The sequence below is a fragment of the Hydra vulgaris genome, chromosome 15 (assembly GCF_038396675.1).
Source record: "Hydra vulgaris chromosome 15, alternate assembly HydraT2T_AEP".
NCBI classification, from domain to species: domain Eukaryota; kingdom Metazoa; phylum Cnidaria; class Hydrozoa; order Anthoathecata; family Hydridae; genus Hydra; species Hydra vulgaris.
The window spans coordinates 54,753,005-54,775,000 of NC_088934.1; the positions used below are offsets into that span (position 1 = coordinate 54,753,005).

The following is a 21,996-nucleotide window of genomic DNA, read 5'->3' on the forward strand; positions in this document are numbered from 1 at the left end:
GTTTTTTAATTTCGTTTTTAAAGAAATTTTTTTAAAAAACATTAACAATAAAACAAGAATAGACAAGTTTTTGTTTTAAAAATTTAATCAACAACAAGCCATATCATATTAGCTTATGAAAGTTACAGACCTGTTTGCATTATTTCTACTATTAACTTACATTTTCATTTAAATGTAAAACAAATATCTTTAAGTTGACAAGAATCTATTTTATTGTCTGTATATAACGCTATGCCACTTCCCTTCTTTGCTTCTATTTCTTCAATACAAATTGCAACCAGTTAGATTTGTACTTGAAAATTTATTCAACCACGTCTCAGTAGCCCCAAATATATTGGGCTTATTTACAGAGCTTTAATTAGTTATTTGATCTTAGGAAGATTAAATGAACCTTTTGGCAATTTAGTTATTTTTGTTATTTATTGTTTTTATATTTATATTTAAATATAACTTTTTATATTTAAAATTAAATTAAATATTATCTACTTGTGTCATTTGTATGACATAACTGGATAATGTTTCACCATTACGTGCAAAAGAGAACTACTTCGAAAAAGGGGATAATCAGTTAAAACAAGACATTTTTCAAAATATAATTCTTTATGATTCTTCAATGTAAAAAATATATAACTTTAAAGTTGCATGCATTATTTATATGCCATTTTAAATAACCAAAGAATAGTATAAACGTGAGTTTTAATCATTTTAAGCTAAAATGAACACAGTTGGCGTCATTTACATTTTTCTTCTGTTAATTGCTATAAACTATGGGAATATCCCCATATAATAATATTATCAAAAAGCCCCCATCCCCGTTTGATATAACACCCTCCCCCTCCTTGTGTATTTGGCATTTCAGAGTAACAAACGTAATCTCATCTATCTGTTAAACTTAATGGAAAGTTGGTCAAAAATTTCTTCTTATCGTTATTAATAAACTTATATTTTACGTATATTTTACCACTGGCGTTTTTTAATCATCAAAAAAATAAAGAATTTTTTATCATATTTTGAATTTTATTTATTATATTTTTTATTAAAATTAATTTTTTTTTATCATATTTGTTACTAGCATTGAAGAATAAAAAGGTCTAAACCTTCAACTAGTAAAAGACAAAAACAAATTTGGCCATGTCTGCACAACAGATTAGGCATCTTTTATTATTGTTTAAGCAAAAATATTTCTTTACACTGGTGACAAAGACTAAAATGCCTGCAAGGCAATGTAAGAACTTCAAGGCGATTTACATAACAGTTTTTACATTTACTTTCATCACTTGGATCGATAGGATCAAAATTTTGGTAATAGTCTGCAATGTGTTGAGGACAATAACTTTTGATTTCGATGAGTTCTTGAAATTCTTCATCTAATGGCATTCTTAAGTCTGAAAATAGATGGGCACAAGAATCTAAAAAATTGGTAGGGGCCCATTGACCTAAATTAAGTCGAGATTTATAAAGATTTGGTTTTTCAACAGTTTTTTGTCTCCTCTCCTCATTGTGTTGATCTTGGGTTTTCTCCATTTTCAATTTGCCTGACTTCAACCTCAGTTGGCAAAACAATCAGGTGAACTAATTCATCAAGAAATCCCCAAAAACCAGTATGTGAAGTCATATTCCTCATTTTTGAATAAAGTGACTCAGAATTATTGTTGGCATTGTTGGTTTCAAAAACTGAAAAATGGTTAAATTAGATCTTAAGCAAATATGGCATTTTTTTTTAACTGTTTTATATAATAAAACATTCTTATATTGTATAAAAGATAATGTAATAAAGACTTGTTCATAGGAAAAAATGGTGTTGCCTCAGGCATTGAGTTTGTTATTATGAGTACATATATTATTAAACAGCAAAATGAAAAATAAAAAAAAATAAAAAATTAAAATTAAAAAAAAAAAAAGCTTCTGAATAGCTATATAATTTAAATAGTTAGATTAATACTTTTGCTAATACTAATGAATATTTATTGAATAGCTTTTAGATTGATACTTTCCATGGGAAAACCTCTTTTTATTTAAAATTTGAAATAAATTTAAATTTTTTTTAATTTCAAACATATTTATCTTTTAAAAGATTGAGTAAAAATGGGTGAGCAAAAAAATGCCAATCTGGTCTTCAAAACAAATTTTCCCTCCATCAAAATCTTGAAATGGATTTGGTTAATAGCATCACTGTAGCTTCATTAGGAGTCAATGAATTTTGGGAACTTGCTTGTACTAGATAATCATAGCACATAACAGATGATCCACAAGTGTGAGAAGGGATTGGTTCCATAAGTTCATATGATAGATTAATTTTGGCTGTCCCATTGCAGTGCTTGCACTTGAGATAAATGACACCCATTGAACATTTTTTATGTATGCCAACTCCCCATATATATAAAAACAAATTCTATGATCGCCTTCAACTTTTTGATATTCCATTTTTTTAGAAAACAACAAAAAATTGATAATTTGAAATTAAATTTATACGAGAACAAGTTAACTGCAAGCTTTTGTTATTTACTTTTATTTGCTACGTTACTTTCAGTTGTTTATTTTAAATCACAGGAGTTTAAAATTATTGTTATTATTAATAAATTAAAATTAATTTTTTTAAGTTGTAATATGGAAAGGAAATATATTTAAAAAGGCCAGATAAGCAGCATTGGTATAAAAAAGAGGCATAAACATCTTTTGCCTTTCCGTGGTGCTCTAAGATAAGATTGTTAAGTCTCCAAGAGAAAATACCCTCATTTGCATCAAATGTTAGAAAAAAACTTTTTTTTCCTGTTGGTTATTAAGGTGCTCCAAGAAGACTTAACGGTTTTGTCATAGAGCTGTGCGGAAGAGCATTTAACAAAAAATATCACACTGCCTTATATACCTAGACCAAGCATTAAACCTTGGACCTTTCGATTCTGAAGTTAGCGCTTCAGTCACTGCACCACAGCTGGTTATATTCAGCTCTGATTCAAATCAACAAAAAATATATAAAATAAATACCAGAAAAGACGTAGTTATAAAGTCAGTAGAAAAAACAATAAGTTGAAAATTAAGTAGGTTGAAAAAAAAAGTTGGTTAAAATACAATTGGTTGAAATTATAGTAGATAAAAAAATCAGTAGGTTGAAAATAAAATAGGCTGAAAAATTAGTAGTCAAAAAATTTTTTTGAATTTTATTTTTAAATTATTTTTCATACTTACAACTAATTAAAACATACTAAACTACTAATTTTTCAACCTACTTTATTTTCAACTTACCTACACCAACCTAACCTATAACAGACTTAATTATTTATTTTCAACCTCATTTATTTTCAACCTACCTACACCAACGTAACCTATAACAGGACCTGTTATAGGCAACCAATATATATCAGGGTATATATCAGCATATTTGCTGATATATACCCTGATATAGCACTGGCTGTGCAGAGATTGAGCACAGTAATATATATATATGTATGTATATATATATATATATATATATATATATATTATATATATATATATATATATATATATATATATATATATATATATATATATATATATATATATATATATATATGTATATATATGTATGTATATATATATATATATGTATATATGTATATATATATATATATATATATTGATTTATATTTACTGTATACTGCTGGAAATACAACTCTCGTCTGTTTAAGAGTGATCGATACCTTTTTTCCAAAAAATAGATCAAATAATATTAAAATATTTTTAATGAAAAAATACAATTTATGATGGAACTTGAAGTTTCATGCCATTCGGCAATCATCAGCCATATTATTCAAATATAAAATAAAAACCGTTACAAAAATTAATATTTAGCGTTGCAACGGCATCTGACATCAAGTATACATGATCCGATATTTACTAATCGCCGGAATTAGGCCTGTAAATTGAGCCGAATGAGCCAAGCTTGCCAGGGCTCAGCTTGGCTCGTTTACATATTAAGAGTGTTCAGGCTCGGCTCGAGCTCGTTTCGAACATGAGATTCTTTGTTCGAGCTCGGCTTGTTAAGGATAAATATTGTTTGGGCTCGGATCGTTTAGCATGTTGCTCAAGCTCGACCGGTTTAAAACTCGAAATAATTATTGTAACCTGTTAGTTTAAAGCTCGTTTAGTAAAAATAAATTGTTCGTTAAAGGCTCGTCTGTAAATAATTTTTATTATATATTAATATATATAATATCACAATTTTATTTATTACATATATATTATTATAATATGAATAAATATATATGTATATATATATTCGAGCTTTAATAGAGTCTATAAGAACCAGCCTATGATGTTCAAGCTCGGCTCGTTTAATAAACGAGCCTAATTTTTTGTTCAAGCCCAGCTCGTTTACCATTCGAGCTAAACATGAACGAGCTCTTGTCGAGCCGATCACCGAGCCGTTCACAAACACGAGCCTGGATTTACAGCCCTAGCCGGAATCAAAGTTAAAAACTAAAAATTTTTTTCTATGCCTAAAAGCAGAAACCAGTTCACTTTTTTTTTAACGGTTTTTATTTTATATTTGAATAAAATGGCTGATGATTGCCGAATGACATGAAACTTCAAGTTCCATCATTAAGTTGTATTTTTTCATTTAAAATATTTAAAGATATATATATATATATATATATATATATATATATATATATATATATATATATATATATATATATATATATATATATATATATATATATATATATATATATATATATATATATGAATGTATATATATAAATATATATGTATATATAAATGTATATGTATATATAATTGTATATGTATATATATATATATATATATATATATATATATATATATATATATAAATGTATATGTATATATACACTTGTCAGGTCAGGTTACTCTGCTACTGGTAACATGTAACCCAGTACAATCTGCTTCATGTCCTGCTGCCTTGTAGGATACGCCTTTTTAGGCAAAGGCTAGGAGATGCCAACTCCGATTTAAAACACCCCCTGCCTTGGGGCTCTTAGTTGAGTAAAGGCTAGAGATGGTGTCTTGATAAAATACTCATCTTGAGCAGATGTTAAATGAACCTGGCTACTGTCTCGTAGAAAGCCTCCTAGGCAAAGACTTAAGAGGTAAACAGATTCTATCTGTTGACCAGCCTCGCACCCCTTCATCTATTAGGCTGGCACAGATGTATTTGTAATACATTGTTTCCAGTTTAGGATGTTGAATGCTGGATGTTCTTGACTCAATGCATGGGTTTTGCTTGTGTCTCTGTTTTTATGACTAGGCAACTCATTCTATTATCTCCTAATGAGGGTACAGCTCTAAAGCTCAGTTTTATGATTCTGAGGCCGGCTGGTAGTCAGGTTTCCCGAACTCTGTGTTAGCTCTCAGAGAGGCTGATTCCATCAACAGCTGAAAAATATCAAAGTATTAACAGTGCCATGTTGCGCATGGAAGGTGTCCCTGTTTATACTTTTGGTGTGCATTGCGAAGGCCACATTTGGAGCCCTTTGTTCCGACTTAGGGTTTATTAGTAGTAATGAGGCAATTGCTTGGGCTATTAAACAGTGTTCTGAGTATTATCTATGCTTTGAATCAATTTTTTTATTCTAATTTAAAAATGAATGAAGTACCAAAAACTATAAAACACAAAATACCATCATCATCACCAAGTTCTCTAAACCTATCATTCACTAATATTCGCGGTCTTCGAAGTAACTTTTCTTCTGTTGAGTCTTATCTCTTGCAAAGATCACTAGACCTACTTGCTCTTTCCTGACAACCCAAATCATTTACCTTCTCTACTCGACTTAAGTCTTGTTTCTGATCCTAGTCAGTGCTCAGTTTCTCCACATTCACCCTTAGGTGCTTCTGATCACAGTTTGATCTCTCTAAAACTAATATCTCTTTCTTCTTCATCACCTAAATCTCGTATTTCATCACATAAATTAGGCTCTTGTGACTTCTGGAGAATCTTTAATAGTATCAATTACAAGGGTAAATTCTACCTTTCTTGTATGGTTCAGACTTCGTCAACTAAAGACAAAGCTGAATTGTTTGCTAAAAACTTTTCATCAATATCATCTCTTGATTCCACTAGTTGCTTTCTACCTGATATTGCCAACAAACAGGTTGATCCATTGCTTGACATTCATATCACTCCAGCTTCTGTATCTAAAGTGGTTTTCTGCCTAGACCCTTCTACAGCTTGTGGCCTGGACAACATACCTGTTATTGTCTTGCAGAAGTGTTCTTCGGAGCTGTCGTCTATACTCTCAAAACTATTCAACAAGTGCTTATCAGAGTCTTGCTTTCCAGCCTGCTGGAAAGCGGCATCTGTTATCCCTATCTTCAAAAATTCTGGAGAGCGATCTGATTCGTCTAACTACCATCCCATTAGTCTTCTTCCTATCATAAGCAAGGTTTTTGAATCTTTAATTAACTAACACTTAATTTCTCATCTTGAATCTAATAACTTTCTGACCATCAATATGGATTTCGATCTTCCCATTCTACAGCTGATTTGCTAACAGTAATAACTGATAGGTTTTATCGTGCATTAGATAAAGGTGGAGAGGTTAAGGCCATCGCTCTTGACATTTCAAAAGCTTTTGATAAAGTTTGGCATGTTGGTCTTCTCCATAAGCTTTCTTCTTATGGTTTATCTGGCAACATCTTTAAGATTATTGAATCCTTCCTTTTCAATCGTAGTATAAAAGTTGTCCTCGATGGACAGCACTCTTCTTCTTATTCTGTAACTTCAAGGGTTTCTAGGAAACCATATATCAAATCAGTTGCAAATTAGCATCTGCTAAGGTTGAATCTCTTTATCAAGCTTGTCACTTTCTTACTTCGGATTCTATTCTCTATCTCTATAAATTTCAAATCTGGCCTTGTATGGAATACTGTTGCCATATCTGGAGCGGTTCTTCTAATGATGCCCTTTCTCTTTTGGACAAGGTGCAAAAATGCATTGTAAACATAGTTGGACTTGCTCTTGCAGCCAAGCTCCAACCATTATCACATCGTTGTAATGTTGCTTGTCTTTCTTTTTTCTACAAATACTATAATGGGCACTGCTTTAAAGAGCTAGCATCTCTTGTGCCATCTATTAAAATTCTTTCTCGTGTTACTCGTCATTTAATTAAGTGTCATCCTTTTTCTGTGACTGTTCCTAAGTGCTCCAAAAATGCTTATTCGTCTAGTTTCTTTCCTCGAACATATATATAAATGTATATGTAAATATATGGATATATATAAATGTATATGTATATATATGGATATATATATATGTATGTATGTATGTATGTATGTATGTATGTATGTATGTATGTATGTATGTATGTATGTATATATATATATATATATATATATATATATATATATATATATATATATGATTTAGGTTAATAAAGAACTTGTTACTAAAGAGTTACAATGTTGTGACAAAGGGGGAGGGGTCTCAAACTGTTATAAATTGCATGACATAATTTGTGGACCACCCCATAGCTGGCAGGGTTTTTTAACTCAATTTATATAAGTAAATTACGGTTTCACACAATTAAATTTGATATTTAATATAAATTTTTGAAATGATTTTTTATTTGGCTATATGCATAGCAGGAATATTTTTATATTTTAATAATTCATTATGAACAATTATTTCATTATGAACAATCTTCTAAAAGAATGTTTAAAGAAATGTTTTGGCCAAATTTTTTTGATTAAAACAAAAGAATAAATGCATACCAAGTAAAATTAACTTTTTTGTTTTAGTCGAAGCTTGCCTTTTCCATTTTGTTGTAGTCTTCATGTCTTTACTCTGCAATCTACAGACTATATATTGATAGTTTTATTCCTATGAGTTTTAGTTTATGAGTTTTAGATATCATTGTTTTTTTTTGTTTATTTTTTTTTGTTTAATCGATCTTTTAAACAAACAAAGAAATTAATTATGTAATGCACTAAAACTCTTAAAAATAAAATGTGCTTGAATAAATTATTAAGTCTGTGTATATTATTATAACTATTTGGCCTAAAACAAAATGGTGAAGCAGGCCTTGTTTTAAAAAACGAATGCTTAATGCATTAGCTTAATGTGAGTTTGACGTCATAAAATTCTCTTTATCTTTTTATTTTTAAAGACATCGAAACTTCCGCAATTTAATAAATTTCCGCAAAACGCGACCAAAAAATAATAACTCAACAAAAAACAATAAAGAAATGTTATATTGGAATTTTTCTTTTCTTTAAATTTTTTAAACTATTATTAAATAGTTAAATGAAATATTAATTTTTTTTTAAATGTTTAACATAAACTTTTTTTTCTTCTCAACATTAATATATGCATTAAAAAATTAATTTATTGTTTAAAATATTAATTTTTTTTTATTATTATATCTTAGTTTTGAATTTCGGCTTTGCTACTAAAAAACAATTCTTTATTTTTAAAAAGTTAGGGAGTAAAAAATTAAAAAATTAACATTTTATTTATTTTACCAGCGATTTGTATTTGTTAACGGCAAGTTTTGTACGTTCAAAGCATATGTATTCTGCAAATTTTTGATTCAGCCTTAAAATTGGTCTACAATTTTTAGTTAAAGAAAAAAAAATAGTATAGGACAGTAGGGTGTATCGAAAAACAACTTTTTTTGAATTTGAAGTTGTAATAGAGCGGAAAAGTTGCGTAATGCTATAAAAAGTGCCAAAATTATTTTATATATTTTTTTATGTCTTCAGTTCGCGCTAGGGTTTTATTTTTCTTACAAAAACATTATTTATCAAAATATATTTGATTATTTATCAAAATATATTTGATTATCAAAATATATTTGGCATATTTCATTATTTATCAAAATATATAGTATACTATATACTTTGATAAAAAAAGCTCAATAAAGTTTATGTTTTTTTATTAGTAAATAGCGCTTATATCCAACATAATTTTCATTCAAACTTTTTTACATAATCGTCAAAGTGGTTTTTTGTAAAATTAATTACTTCTTTTATCTTACCGCTAAATAGAGCAGTTTAAAAGTTAAAAAAATATCAAAATTGCTTCATGTAAATCGCTCTAGGCGTACGTAATTTGTACGTAAGTTGCCAGCAGCCCGACGCTTTAAACAAGCGCTGGAGAAGGCGAGCTCTGACTTAAAAAATATTTATTAAATCAAAAATATTTGGCCCAAACGTTTTTTTTTATCATTCTATTTAATATCAACACCTGTCTTGACATGAAGACATGTGTCTTGGAGGCTTGGGATCCCTTTAAGTTGTCATATTTAAATCACTTTACTTCTTTGTGTGATATAGTAGAGAGAAAACAAGAACAAAAAACAATTAAAGTTCGAATGAATGAGTTTAGTACTTTGATCTATTTTAGTTGCTTTTAAATACTTTAGTAAGTTAAAACTAAAAATTTTAGATACCTAAAAAGATTTTTTGAACTTTTTTGCATAAATATTTGTATTTTTGTTTATCTAATTTTATATTACAATTTTTATCATTTTTATGTGTAAATTTTAAATAGATTTATAGTGATTTAAAATTATATTAAAAATTGTATTCAAGGCTTTAAAACATTGTCAGCGTTAAGTAAAAAAACTTATTTATATTGATAGCTTTTAAATTTAAAAGTTTTTGATAGCTTGATAGCTTTTATATGAGAAACTTGCTTGGCTCATTGATGTCAGTTGAATGAGAGAAATAGAATGTTAGTAAAAATAAATTTTGTTCCAATATGCTATTTAAGAGTTAATTTAAAAAAGCAAGAAAGGCATTTAAAGGGCAGAGTGAGATTTGTTCACGACACGAGGGGAGCAAGTAAATTTAATCAGCACATTTAAATATCTAGTATTTTAAGTATTTAAATAAAAAAAATATATTTAAATACAAAAATTAATTTTGTATTTTTAAATGTTTTTGTTTTTTTATTTATTTATTTATTCTGATTCACTCCCAACAAGGCTGCAAGCAACCACTATCAAATTGACTTAAGACTTAAAAAGTTGCAGTATGAGTCAGGAAAACATGAAAGATGGAAGAGAGTTCTAAAGGGTTGAAGTGCGGGGAAAGAAACTAGAAAAATAAAAGCTTTTATAATATAGACAAATAAAAGTGCATCATTAGAAGAGCCAGCCCAAAAATGATAACAGTATTCCATACAGGAATGAATAAGAGATTTGTAGAGGTAGAGAATGGAATCAGAAGAGAGAAAATAGTAAGCATAATAAAGGGAGGCAATCTTAATGGGATGCAAGTTTAGCAATCGATTGTATATATGGTTTCCATGAAAAGTTAGTAGTAAACGATAATCCAAGAAGACGTAAAGAAGAGGACTCAGTTATAGGACTCAGTTAGGTTACCATTCATTAAAATAGAAATATCGACAGTATTTCGAGAGTTATTTTTTAAATTAAACTTTTACATTTGTAAATAAAATAGAAAAATATAATAAAAATGTATGTTTACTTATTTCTAATATAACATAAATGAGATATTTCAATGCAAGTTTCATTTTTGGTTGTTTTGTTATTGTTGTTTTTGGTTTACTTTACCAGCAAATTTAGTTTACCGTAAGTATTTTTAATATAAAAAAGTGGATAACTTTTTTTTAAGTATATTTTAGTTTTTAACTTAGTTTCTCCGCGCAGCGGCCTTGCTCGGCAAGGTTCGTGTTTCGGAGTTAAAGGGTTGAGAGAGGGTTGCACCACGAATAACAACTAAAAAAAATAAATAATAAAAAAAAAAAAAAAAAAAAATGAGTAGCCTCCTCGACTGTAGTGGCCCCCCTCGGGCCTTGGGGAGGTGAATAATCTAAAAAAAAAAAAAATATATTATGTATTAACTATTTATTAATATTTTTAAATTTTTTTAACTTAAGATAAAAAGTAAAAATGTAAATAGTTTTTTAATAATAAGAATTAAAAAAATAATTTATTAAACTCATTGAAAAATCTAAATTTATATATATATATAAAATAATTTATCTCATAAAATAATTATATTCAAAATAATTAACTCATTGAAAAATCTAAGTTAGACATTTGCTGATAATAATAAAGATAAAATTTTATTTAAATGAAGGTAAAGTTTTTTTAACTTTTTGATAAATGATCTTGCTTGTTAATGACATTAAATCACATTAAAAAAAATCTGTCAACTTAACTCATATCTTCCTTGAACGTACTAATTGCGTTTTCTACTTGTCAAGCGGGAAACTTTAAATCTGAGACTGATAGAGTTTTTGTTTTTTATTTTACTATGATCTTTTGAGTTTTGGGGATACATCAAGCAATTGGGAAATCTTAATTATATTCAACACTATGAGACTGGCTAACACCCTGACATAATAAATTATAGTTGTTTAAATTGCAAATTGTTAAAAAAGCCAATGCAACTTAGTTAAGGAATAGCATATTTTTGTTAAGAAATAGCAATTTTACACTAAAGTAGCATTTTTCATAATGGCTGGGAACTCTTAAAGTATCTATTCAGATTTACGTAGTTATCTGTGATATTTTTTTTTTTTATTTCTTTTATTTGAAAGTACTTTTAAATGATTACAAAAAAACAAAAATAAGCAAAACATAAGAATTAAATATTTTATATGAACAATAGTTTTATAATTAAAAAATATATGTAATTATTCTTATATATAATTAGTTGTATTGTTATATAGAATTTGTAATGTTACAAAAGTTATAAATACATCACATTTAAATATTTAAGATTATTTAATAATTAATATAATTTTTAGAAATCAATTTAACAATAAAATCTATTTTAACAGAAATAATAAAACCTCAAATATCTAGCAAAATCGAGAGTGTTTAAACCCATTTAAAACTTAGGTTTGTTGAAAATAAAGGTATACATTATTTTAAAAAACACTCTTCCTTTTATGGAGAATTGCTGTTTTTGTAAAGATTTGGTTATTTTGCAATATATGATTGCTATACTTTTAGAGTATTACAAATCTTTAGATATTATTGGTCAACCAGAAATCAATTGTGGACTATTTTTTAAAAGTTTTTAATTTTACTGTACATTAGGGGTATGGGGGGTGGGGATACATTTATATATTCTATATATACTAAAAATATAAAATAATGAAAGAAGATACCACTGCTTTTTTATGCAATAATTTTTCAATCATTTTTTTTTTAGAAAATGAAAACTTTAGTTTTGTGGAATCATTGTTTTTGAACGAAACAGAAACAAACAAAAAAATAAATGATATGAAACAAAATAATGAAGTTTTTTCTAAAAAAAAAAATGAACTAATGATTGCAAACAATTGCAATAATGAGTTAAACCAAAATATAAATTACAGAAAACCAAACCCTGAAAATGTGAATAATTTTATTGAAGATGATGCTCCCAGGCACTGGGAGACTATTACTAATAATGCTTTTCCAGAAAGTCGCAATACACAGAAAGTATCAAAAGGAAGATTGGATAGTGATTATGAAGAAGAAGATATGTATTGTGATGATGAAGAAATGCATTATGATGAACATAGTCAACAAATAAAAGGTATACTTTAATAGTTTAATATTTAATAGGTTTTTTAGTATTTTATTTTAATCAATTTTTATTTGAACCAAATAAGCTCTATTAGTATCAACAACATTTTTCCATTTTATGGTAGAATTACATTAACAACATTGGAAAACCTTTTTTCTTATTTCTTTTTCTGGTTTCTGGTTAAAAAACTTAATTCCTTCTAAATTTTTGAGTATTTTTCTTATTTTTTCTTATTAAAACTAATATTTCATTGAGAAAAAAGGTGTTTGTTAGACAGAATCGATCTTCTGATAAATTTGAACTATATGGTGGATTCTACCGCTGTATAGTTCAGACATGCAATCATTGAGAAAAAAGGTGTTTGTTAGACAGAATCGATCTTATGATAAATTTGAACTATATGGTGGATTCTACCGCTGTATAGTTCAGACATGCAATCTTTGAAAGTGAATAGAACAATTTAAAGTTAAAAATTACAAGTTGTATAAATTGTTCAGAAAGGTTTATTGCATATGCACAGGTCTATATTAATGCACAAAAAGTCTACATTAGTACACAGCAATCTACATTAGTACGCACAAGTCTACATTAGTACACAGCAATCTACATTAGTACGCACAAGTCTACATTAGAACACAGAATGGGAGTCTTTAACATAAGGTGTACACAACATCACTATAACACATTAAGTTGATCAGAATTTTTTTATAATAATTTTTTTTTATTTTTTCAAGTTTAAAAAAAAAAAGAAAAAGAGTGGAAGTAAATTTGCATATAACTTCAAAGTACAAGTTTTATCAAACTAAAAATTTTAAAAGTGAACTGAGCTATAACTGAAAAAAAAATTAAAGTTTTAAAAATTATTCAAATTATATAAAATTATTCAAATATTATAAAAGTTTTAAGAATCGTTAAATTAAAGAATTATTCAGAATTTTTTACATTTAAACAATTAGCTAATCAATTTTTTTAACTATCTACAAATTCTTTTTAAGTTGTTTTTAATATTATTATTTAAGTTATTAATAATATTTGTACAAGTACTAGAAACAAACAAAATAAAAAAAAAAGACGCATTTAAAACATATTTGATAAAAATATTGTGCTATGTATATATGTATATATATATGTATTATGTTATATATATATATATATATATATATATATTATATATATATATGTATATATATATATATATATATATATATATATATATATATATATATATATATATATATATATATATAGTTTTATATATTTTTTAAAATTAATTTTAAATGAAACAATTTTGAAAATTTTGACTTAAATATATATATATATATATATGTATATATATATATTTAAGTTTAGGAAAACTAATAATATGTTTCAAAGTAATGCTAATTCCTTGATTATCATTACACATATAATGCTAATCTGTTGATTATCATATAAACATAATCTATTTATGTGATAGTCAACAGATAAGCACTATATGTTTAATGAAAGTCTCATGATATACAGTCAAATGTCCTATAAAAAATTTTCTTACTAAAAAAGAATTTTTTTATGCAGCATTCTAGTCATGGTCCCAGTACTTTTAAATTTATGTGAAAAAATATACTTCTAATCTAACACCTTTGGTTTTAACTTTATAAATGTGAAAATTTTTTTAGAGCTTAATAAACAACCTTTAAATTCTTCTCTGCAAAAAGATGATTTGGTCGTAATTCAAGTTTCTGGAAATACTTACAATGGGATCCTCAGATGGAAAGGTTTTGTACCAGAAAAAAACTTTGAACTTGCTGGTATAGAGCTTGTATGTATTTATTTAATTTTAAATTATTATATTTATTTAAGTTGATATATTTGTTATCGTTTCAATATTTATAGTCAAAATTTATTATTTTTTTATCTTAACTTATAGGATGATTTAACTCCAGACCTTGTTACTACATATGGCACCTTTAATGGTAGACAATTGTTTAAATGTTCTAATGGCAAAGCATGTTTTGTTAAATTAAGCAGTTGTAAACCAGATATGCGGTTTCAAGGGTCAGCACAACAGAGTAAAAGTATGAATTATGTAAACAGTAAAATATATCATTTAAAGATAATTAATTTAGTCTTGAAATGAATTTATTTGTGTTTATGTGTGTATATTTCTTTTATAATTATTTATTGCCTAATTTTTTTATTATTAGTGACAGTGATATAATAATACTCTATCTACTACAAGAATAGTTGGGTTAATTAACTAAGTTTTTTCCTTACAATTATGAAAAAGTTGAAAATTGATTATTACTTATAACTATAAGTAGGCATCATTTAATACAGGTATTAAGTTATTAATAACAATTTAACTTTGATATATTATTTAAAAAATATAAATATATATCTATAAATGATTCTTTTAGTTCTGCTCCCTTTTAGTAACGTCTTGTCTTTTAGTTAACAACATAAAAAGACTACATAATATTTGTTAAGTTTTTTTTTAAATCAAATATATCAGCAGGCACCGTAGAAAAAAAGCCAAGTACAATTCTGCTAATACCTAAAAGAAATAAAAAAAGTATTTAATTCCCTTACATCATATTGTTTGAAGACTTAAAATAAAAATATAAAACTACAATAATAATAACACAACAATAGAACAATAATAACACACGTAGCACATATGCACATAGCACAAAATATTTGCAAGTACACAATAAATTTTGCTTAATACTAACAGACATTATTATGTGTTTCCAAAATAATAAAAAAGGCCAGACAATGTAACCTAGTTTCATTGCTTGGTACTAAATGCTGCCAAATAACACCAAAACCTAGTAAGATATTTTATTTATTAAAATACTTGAACTGAAGAAGTTTTATTAATTACAAAATTTAAACAATCGAGGAGTGATTGTAGTTAAAAAGTTTAAATAATTTTATCATAAAATTGACTTTTTAATATTTACTCATAAATATTTCTTATACATTACAAAAAAAAAGAAAAGAAAAAAGAAATACATAAGAGCTTAGCAACTACGTAGAATGTTCTATTTATGCTCCCTTAATTAATAAACTCTCATTTAAGAGAGAGGCATACATCATTTTGGAGGTATGTGTTAAAAAAAGAAGAGGTTAAAAGAACATGCAACAAATAGTTATGAAAATAAGAAAAGTTAATGACAAGAATAACTATGGCGACCCATGACAAAGCCAAATAAAAAAAAAAAAGAGCGTAATTGAATCATTTTTTTAAAATGGGCAGATTTGCTTAAAAGGTTAATTTATTAATATAGTTATATATAATAGGGCAAATCATTTTTCAATTTTTTAATGTAAATGCTTAGACCATATGATTTTTATATGTGTAGGCCTTTATGCTGAAATTTTGCGAAAAATAAAAATATTTTATTTTTCGCAAAATAATTTTTAGGTCAAAACTTAAAGTTTTTTAAATTTTGACCTCACAAACCAAAATTTTGGGTAAATAATGCGGTTCCCTGCAACTTTTGACTGATTTTCCGATTGGCCTAGAAAATATCTTGTAAAATATCGTAAAAATAAATTAAATCCTTGATCCTAAATACGTCTAATACCTAGATAGACATTTTAACTTAAAAACTTATTTAAAAGTTTACAAAAATTGTTGTTTTTTTCTAAATTACAAACTGCTACGATTAGTTTTGCAAATAAGTTTTTAGATTTTGAGTTTTAAAAAAAATGCAATCTGTTTTTTTTTTTTTTTTTTTTTTTTTTGGATTTTTATCCATTTATTCCATGGAAAATTGAAAATTACAAGTTTTTTATAATTTCACAAAATTAGGTTAGGTGTCACTCATATAGTTAAAAACTAGTCATTGGAGTAACACCTAAATAAATAAAAAATAAAAAAAGTTATCAACAATAATAATAAATAAAATGAATTAATTTAAAAATAATAATAATAACGACAAAGCTATAATAAATTAAATATTAAGACAAAAAATATTAAAACACTCAATTAATAACTACAAACAAAAATAAAACAATTAGTAAAATAGCATAAATAAAAACAAACTTTATCGCAAATGAAAAGGCAAAACACAAAAACTTCTTCAAAATAAAATAAAAAATAAAAACAATCTTTAGTTATTTTTGGCGAAAAAAGAAAGGTGTAGAAATATTAGTAAAATAGAAAAACAGTAAACAACAATAAAAATAATTAGCAACAACAGCACAAATACTTAAAAACTTTACCCAAACAAAATGTCAAAACACAAAAACTACAAAATAAAAGCAAAAACTACAAAACAAAAACTTCTACAAAATAAAATAAAATAAAAATAATAACAATTATTTTTGGCGAAAAAAAATGTGTAGAAAAAGAGTTTTTATCTTCTCCTAAGAAAAAAAAGTTTTCAGATTTTGAGTTTAAAAAAAAATACAATCTGCTTCTAAGAAGAGATAAAAACTGTGATTATAAATTTGTGACCTTAAAAAGTTTTTATTTTTTCTAAATTAAGTCATAGACTTTTTTATTCCCCCACCTAGCGTCCTCTTATTCGTCCACCTAGCGTCCTCTAAATTATGGTCTTCTTAATTATTTGAGCTAATACATTGCATACATATAACAAAAAATAACACCTCAAATGCAGCAGTTATCCTTTGTATTCAATCAACTAAGCCATCAACTTGTTAATCATTACCCCGGTAAAAAAAAATAAAAAATTTATTTGGGGTAGCAGTAGCATTACAACTTTTAATAAAATTTCATTTATAGTCTTAGATATAAATGCTGATTAGGTTTTAATTAACATTCAAATTTAAAACTAAACAAAAAAATTTTATGACATACCAGCTTATATTTTTGGGAGACTGGCAAAACTTAAAGATGCATGCAAATAGTTTTTTCTTTAAAGTGAAAACACAATGGTTAAAAGTGAATCCCAAAATTCCAATTGTGATTGACAAAGTCAATATATATACAATAATAAAGTAAATATATAAGTAAATATATACAATATGTAAGCAAATATATAAGTAAATATATGCAATAATAAAGTAAAGTCAATATATATACAATAATAAATATATAGAGTTAACTAGGGTAAAGTTAAAGACAAAAAAATGTGAACAGTTTAGCAATTTTTTTCTTTCACATTTATTGAAAGCTAAAACAAAAAGTCTTTAAAAATGCGAGGCACCGTTTTGTATAGAATTTTGTGCTCTATCTAAAGATGTAAAAATTATTTTCAAAAATTTAATTTTGCTATAGTAAAACTCAAAATTCTCACCCTTGTTAAAAAAATTTTTTTTTTTTTTTAAAAATCAACTTCAAAACTCCCAAAACGAAAATTAAATTTTACTAAACAAAAAAGGCTGTTTTGTAGAAAATTTTATGACAATCAAGATTCTCTTTTCAAAATTGAATTTGCCAGTATAATATTTTTTCCGGAAAAAAGTTATAAGCAAAAAACCAATAAAAATGTTTTTTAGGGGAAGAGTAAACATGCTAATTGCTCACACTTATGCATTAAGATAAGTGCCGTTAAACTAATTATTTAAATTATTTAAAACATAAATAACCATATTTAGAGCCTTTGCTATTTATCTAAAAGATTACAAATTGCTCAAACATTTCAAGTACCATCTTAGCCTGCTTCATCATCCTCAACTGAGCCTGCTTCATCATTTTCATGTAAGTCTGTTTTATCATCCTCATCCTAGCCTATATCATCTTTTAACATCAGTCAGCATCAGGTTCCAACAATTCGCCAACTTCAAAATTTAATAACACCAGTGACTCCTGCTAAAATGTATCTAATGTTGCAACACTTTACAGAAAGAATTAAAGGCAATTTAAAATATGTTTTACAGTGCCACCATATTGATATGCAAAAAAAACCCAAAAGAGTCAGCGTTCCAGGAGTTGAAAGCTAAGTACATCTGAGGTGCTCAAGAAACTAAAGCATGATAGCCAAAAAGTCAAAGCAATTAAAGAAATGCAAAATTCACTTCAGTGTAACTTCAGATGAAACTCAGCAAGTGCAACATTCAAAAAAACCGAAATAAGACATAGACATCAAGAGGTACAAAAAGTCGCAAAGTTTGGGAAGAAGCATTGCCAACTCAAAACAAAATGTGGACCAAGTGAAGCTTTTAGTTGCAAGTCTTGGGTTTGTAGATTGTGTTTACCCAAAATGTTTTTCTTAATTTTTATATATTTATGATGTAAAAATTCTCTTTAAAACAAAACAAAAAAAATAAACCTAAAATATTTTTTCTTTAGAGAAATATTTGAATTTGAAGCTAAACCGTTTACCCTTACCCCAGTTCACTCTATACAATGAATAAAGTACCAAAAACTTTAAAACACAAAAAACCGTTGTCATCACCAAGTTTGCAAAATCTATCATTTACTAGTATTTGTGGTCTTTGAAGTAATTTTTCTTCTGTTGAGTCTTATCTCTCGCAAAGTTCACCAGACCTACTTGCTCTTTGTGGGAATAATTTGAGTTTAACTGTCTCATCTTTTGATCTTAGTGTTGATGGTTATCTTTCTTTGCTTGGCCACAGTTTGATCTCACTGAAACTATTACCTCATTTTTCTTCATCATTTGAATCTCCCTATCATCGTACTCCTTATAACCACCTTAAAGCTGACTGGAACTCTTTTCGTGATTTTCTTCGTGATGGCCCTATGGTAGATATCTTTCGTCTTCCTGCTAACAAATGTGCTTCCTACACAACTTCATGTATTCAGGCTGACATGGAATCCTTTATTCCCTCTCTACGATTCCAGGTCAAGCCTCACTCTTCTCCATCGTTTTCCTCACATTGTGCTGCTGCAGTTTCCAACCGAAACCGTTACTTCCGTATCTATCAGCAAATAATTCCCCAGAAAACAGACATCTGTTTATTACTCCTAGGAAAAAGGTTTTTGTCTAACGTCAAAGCCCATTATTCTTAGGTCATAAAATCTTGTATTTCATCACAAAAATTAGGCTCTTGTGACTTCTGGAGAATCTTTAATAGTATCAATAATAAGGCCAAATGTGTTATTCTACCTTTCTTGTATAATTCAGACTTTGTCAACTAAAGACAAAGCTGAATTGTTTTCTAAGAACTTTTCATCAATATCATCTCTTAACTCCATTAGTTGCGTTTTACCTAAGTTAGTTGTCAAACAGGTTGATCCATTGCTTGATATTCCTATCACTCCAGCTTCTGTATCTAAAGTGATTTCCTGCTTAGAGATGTTTTAAAAGATATTTCTGATTACCAAAGTCGACTTGTTTTTAAAAAGGAATATGGAAAAGTTGCATTGCCACCATTAAGATATGGGGTTTCAAATAGTAAAACTGCTATAATTTTAACACTAATTCTAAAAGTTGCAAATGAGGCAGACGGAAAGTTAAATTGGCACTGACAGCAAAATAGTGACAGATCATAAGAAAATTAAACTTTCTAAATTGAAGGTGATTGAAAAATGAAAAATTAAAATAGTTCAAATCTGAAAAGTGATGTTGTAAAAAAAAAGGAATAATAATAAAATAATGATTCGATAAAGTTCAAATAAAGGTTCAATAATGGGAGAAAGTATGAGACTAATTTTTTTTATTGGAGAAATTGAAAAAATGGAAAATTTCATCACTGACTTTTACAACGGTTTTACAAAACTGTCATTTGGTTTGTGCATAGCCAGATGTTTAAATTCTGTATTGTTTTACAAATGATAAAGGAAACAGATCTGAGTTTATAACCCCTGCAGAGCACATAGCAGAACATATATATAAATGGATTATAGAATATGGAATATAATCAAGTTTAGTTGCTGTTGGCTGTGATTCTACCAATGTTAAATGATAATAAATACATGCAAATATTTGATAATTAATGGCCTTTTTTAGCAACATTTATTTTTTAAAAAAGGTATAAATTATTTGAAAAAAAAAAATTTAATTTTAATAATTTGTGCCTTGCTCAAAAATGAACTACCTTTGAAGTATTTGAGATCAAACAAGTTTTCTGGCAATATTGGCAAACTTGTTTTTATTGCCATTGATCAAATAATGTAGCTCAAGATGTTGAAACTAATTTATAAGATATTGACAAAGATACTTTATGTACACTAAGACTACACTAAGGAACACTCGGAAAACTAGGAACACCAGATTGCAGATGTACACTAGATTATTTATATACACCAGATACTTATGAACACCAGATTACAGAATCTAAATAAAAAGACTAAATGGAAGTAATGTTAAGAATTTAAAACACTTTGTACAATTCTGTGTTGGTGTGTATTTTGTAATATGGTTTGAAGTTAAGATAAAAAAATTAATATTTAGTTTGATAACCTTTTTTTTTATTGTGAAAAATTTATTAACAAAAATGTTCATAAAGCATAAATGGGTTAATGGGCCTTACTATATTAACAAACAACTGGAACTTGTTCAAAACTGAACTCAAATATTCAGCAAGCAGTTTGCCCTAGGTTTTTTGCTCTGCTTGAAATGCTAACAGGGAATCCATTCTTTAAGCGCAACTTTGTAGCAAAGATAAAGAAGAAAGAATATTTGCAGTGAAGACAATACTTTCAAAAAGAAATGAATTTAAAATTTGATTTTTGTAATTTGTAATTTAGGAACTGATTATTTGGAGTACTGGTATTTACATTCTTTTGCTAACACGCAAAATTGGCATAGAAAAGTGTATTAAATACTTATTAATTTTAAAATTGAAGCTCCCAATTTTCATGCCTATGGATAATCCATAGAAAGAATTTTGGAGTTACAAAGGTTTTTAGCATAGTTTATGGAAAAAAAAGATGGGACTGGTTTATAAAAGCAGCAATTGCTCACAGAGAGCTTCTTCCTGTTTTAGAATCTAAAAAGAATTAACTTAAGCTTTCTTAAGTAATAAGGTCTACGTTTGTTGTATAATAAGGAAAATTAATTAAATTCATTCTAATGACTTATAAATGAATAATCGGTGAATGCAGCAACCTATAAATAATAGTTAATGATTTGTTTTTAATTTGTTGTTTTTGAAGTGGTGGTTGAAGAGTCTTTTAATACTTTCTTGCTACATTACAATCATATAATATTGTTGTGCTAATTTTAGAACAAAAAAAAGCAAACCTAATGATCTTTGTAAATTTATAAAATTTTAAGTATGTTAGCAATAATGATTCTCTAGATTTTTAATTAGGTGATTAATTATTTGTGATTGAGGATTTAATTTGCGATGTTTTTCATCCAATCAGAATAACCTGTCAAGCTTTTTTTTTACCCAAAACCTTGGTTTTTGAAAAATTTGAAAGCTTAGAAATAAGAAATTTTTAATTTCTTCTCTTGCATTTTTATATACTTACCTATAGAAGCATTTTGTAACACATCAACAACTTATTAAATAGCATACCATGCAATGCACGTTATCAACATAAAAAACAAACTAGTTTTACAACATATTTTTCTTGAACACGCATAGCAACCAGTTGACCATTCAATGTTAAATCTTATTTAA

General features: G+C 27.0%; 1 protein-coding gene across 3 annotated transcripts in view; it reads left to right on the forward strand.

The window, feature by feature from the left end:
* The window catches only part of LOC105848468 (ubiquitin carboxyl-terminal hydrolase CYLD), a 134,832-nt gene that overhangs the window by 44,542 nt on the left and 68,294 nt on the right, over positions 1-21,996 (forward strand). For all 3 annotated transcript variants that reach the window (XM_065820032.1, XM_065820030.1, XM_065820031.1), the window contains 3 exons: positions 12,154-12,522; positions 14,169-14,311; positions 14,420-14,567. In XM_065820032.1, coding sequence (XP_065676104.1) covers positions 12,154-12,522; positions 14,169-14,311; positions 14,420-14,567 — 660 coding nt within the window. The remainder of the gene's footprint in view (positions 1-12,153; positions 12,523-14,168; positions 14,312-14,419; positions 14,568-21,996) is intronic.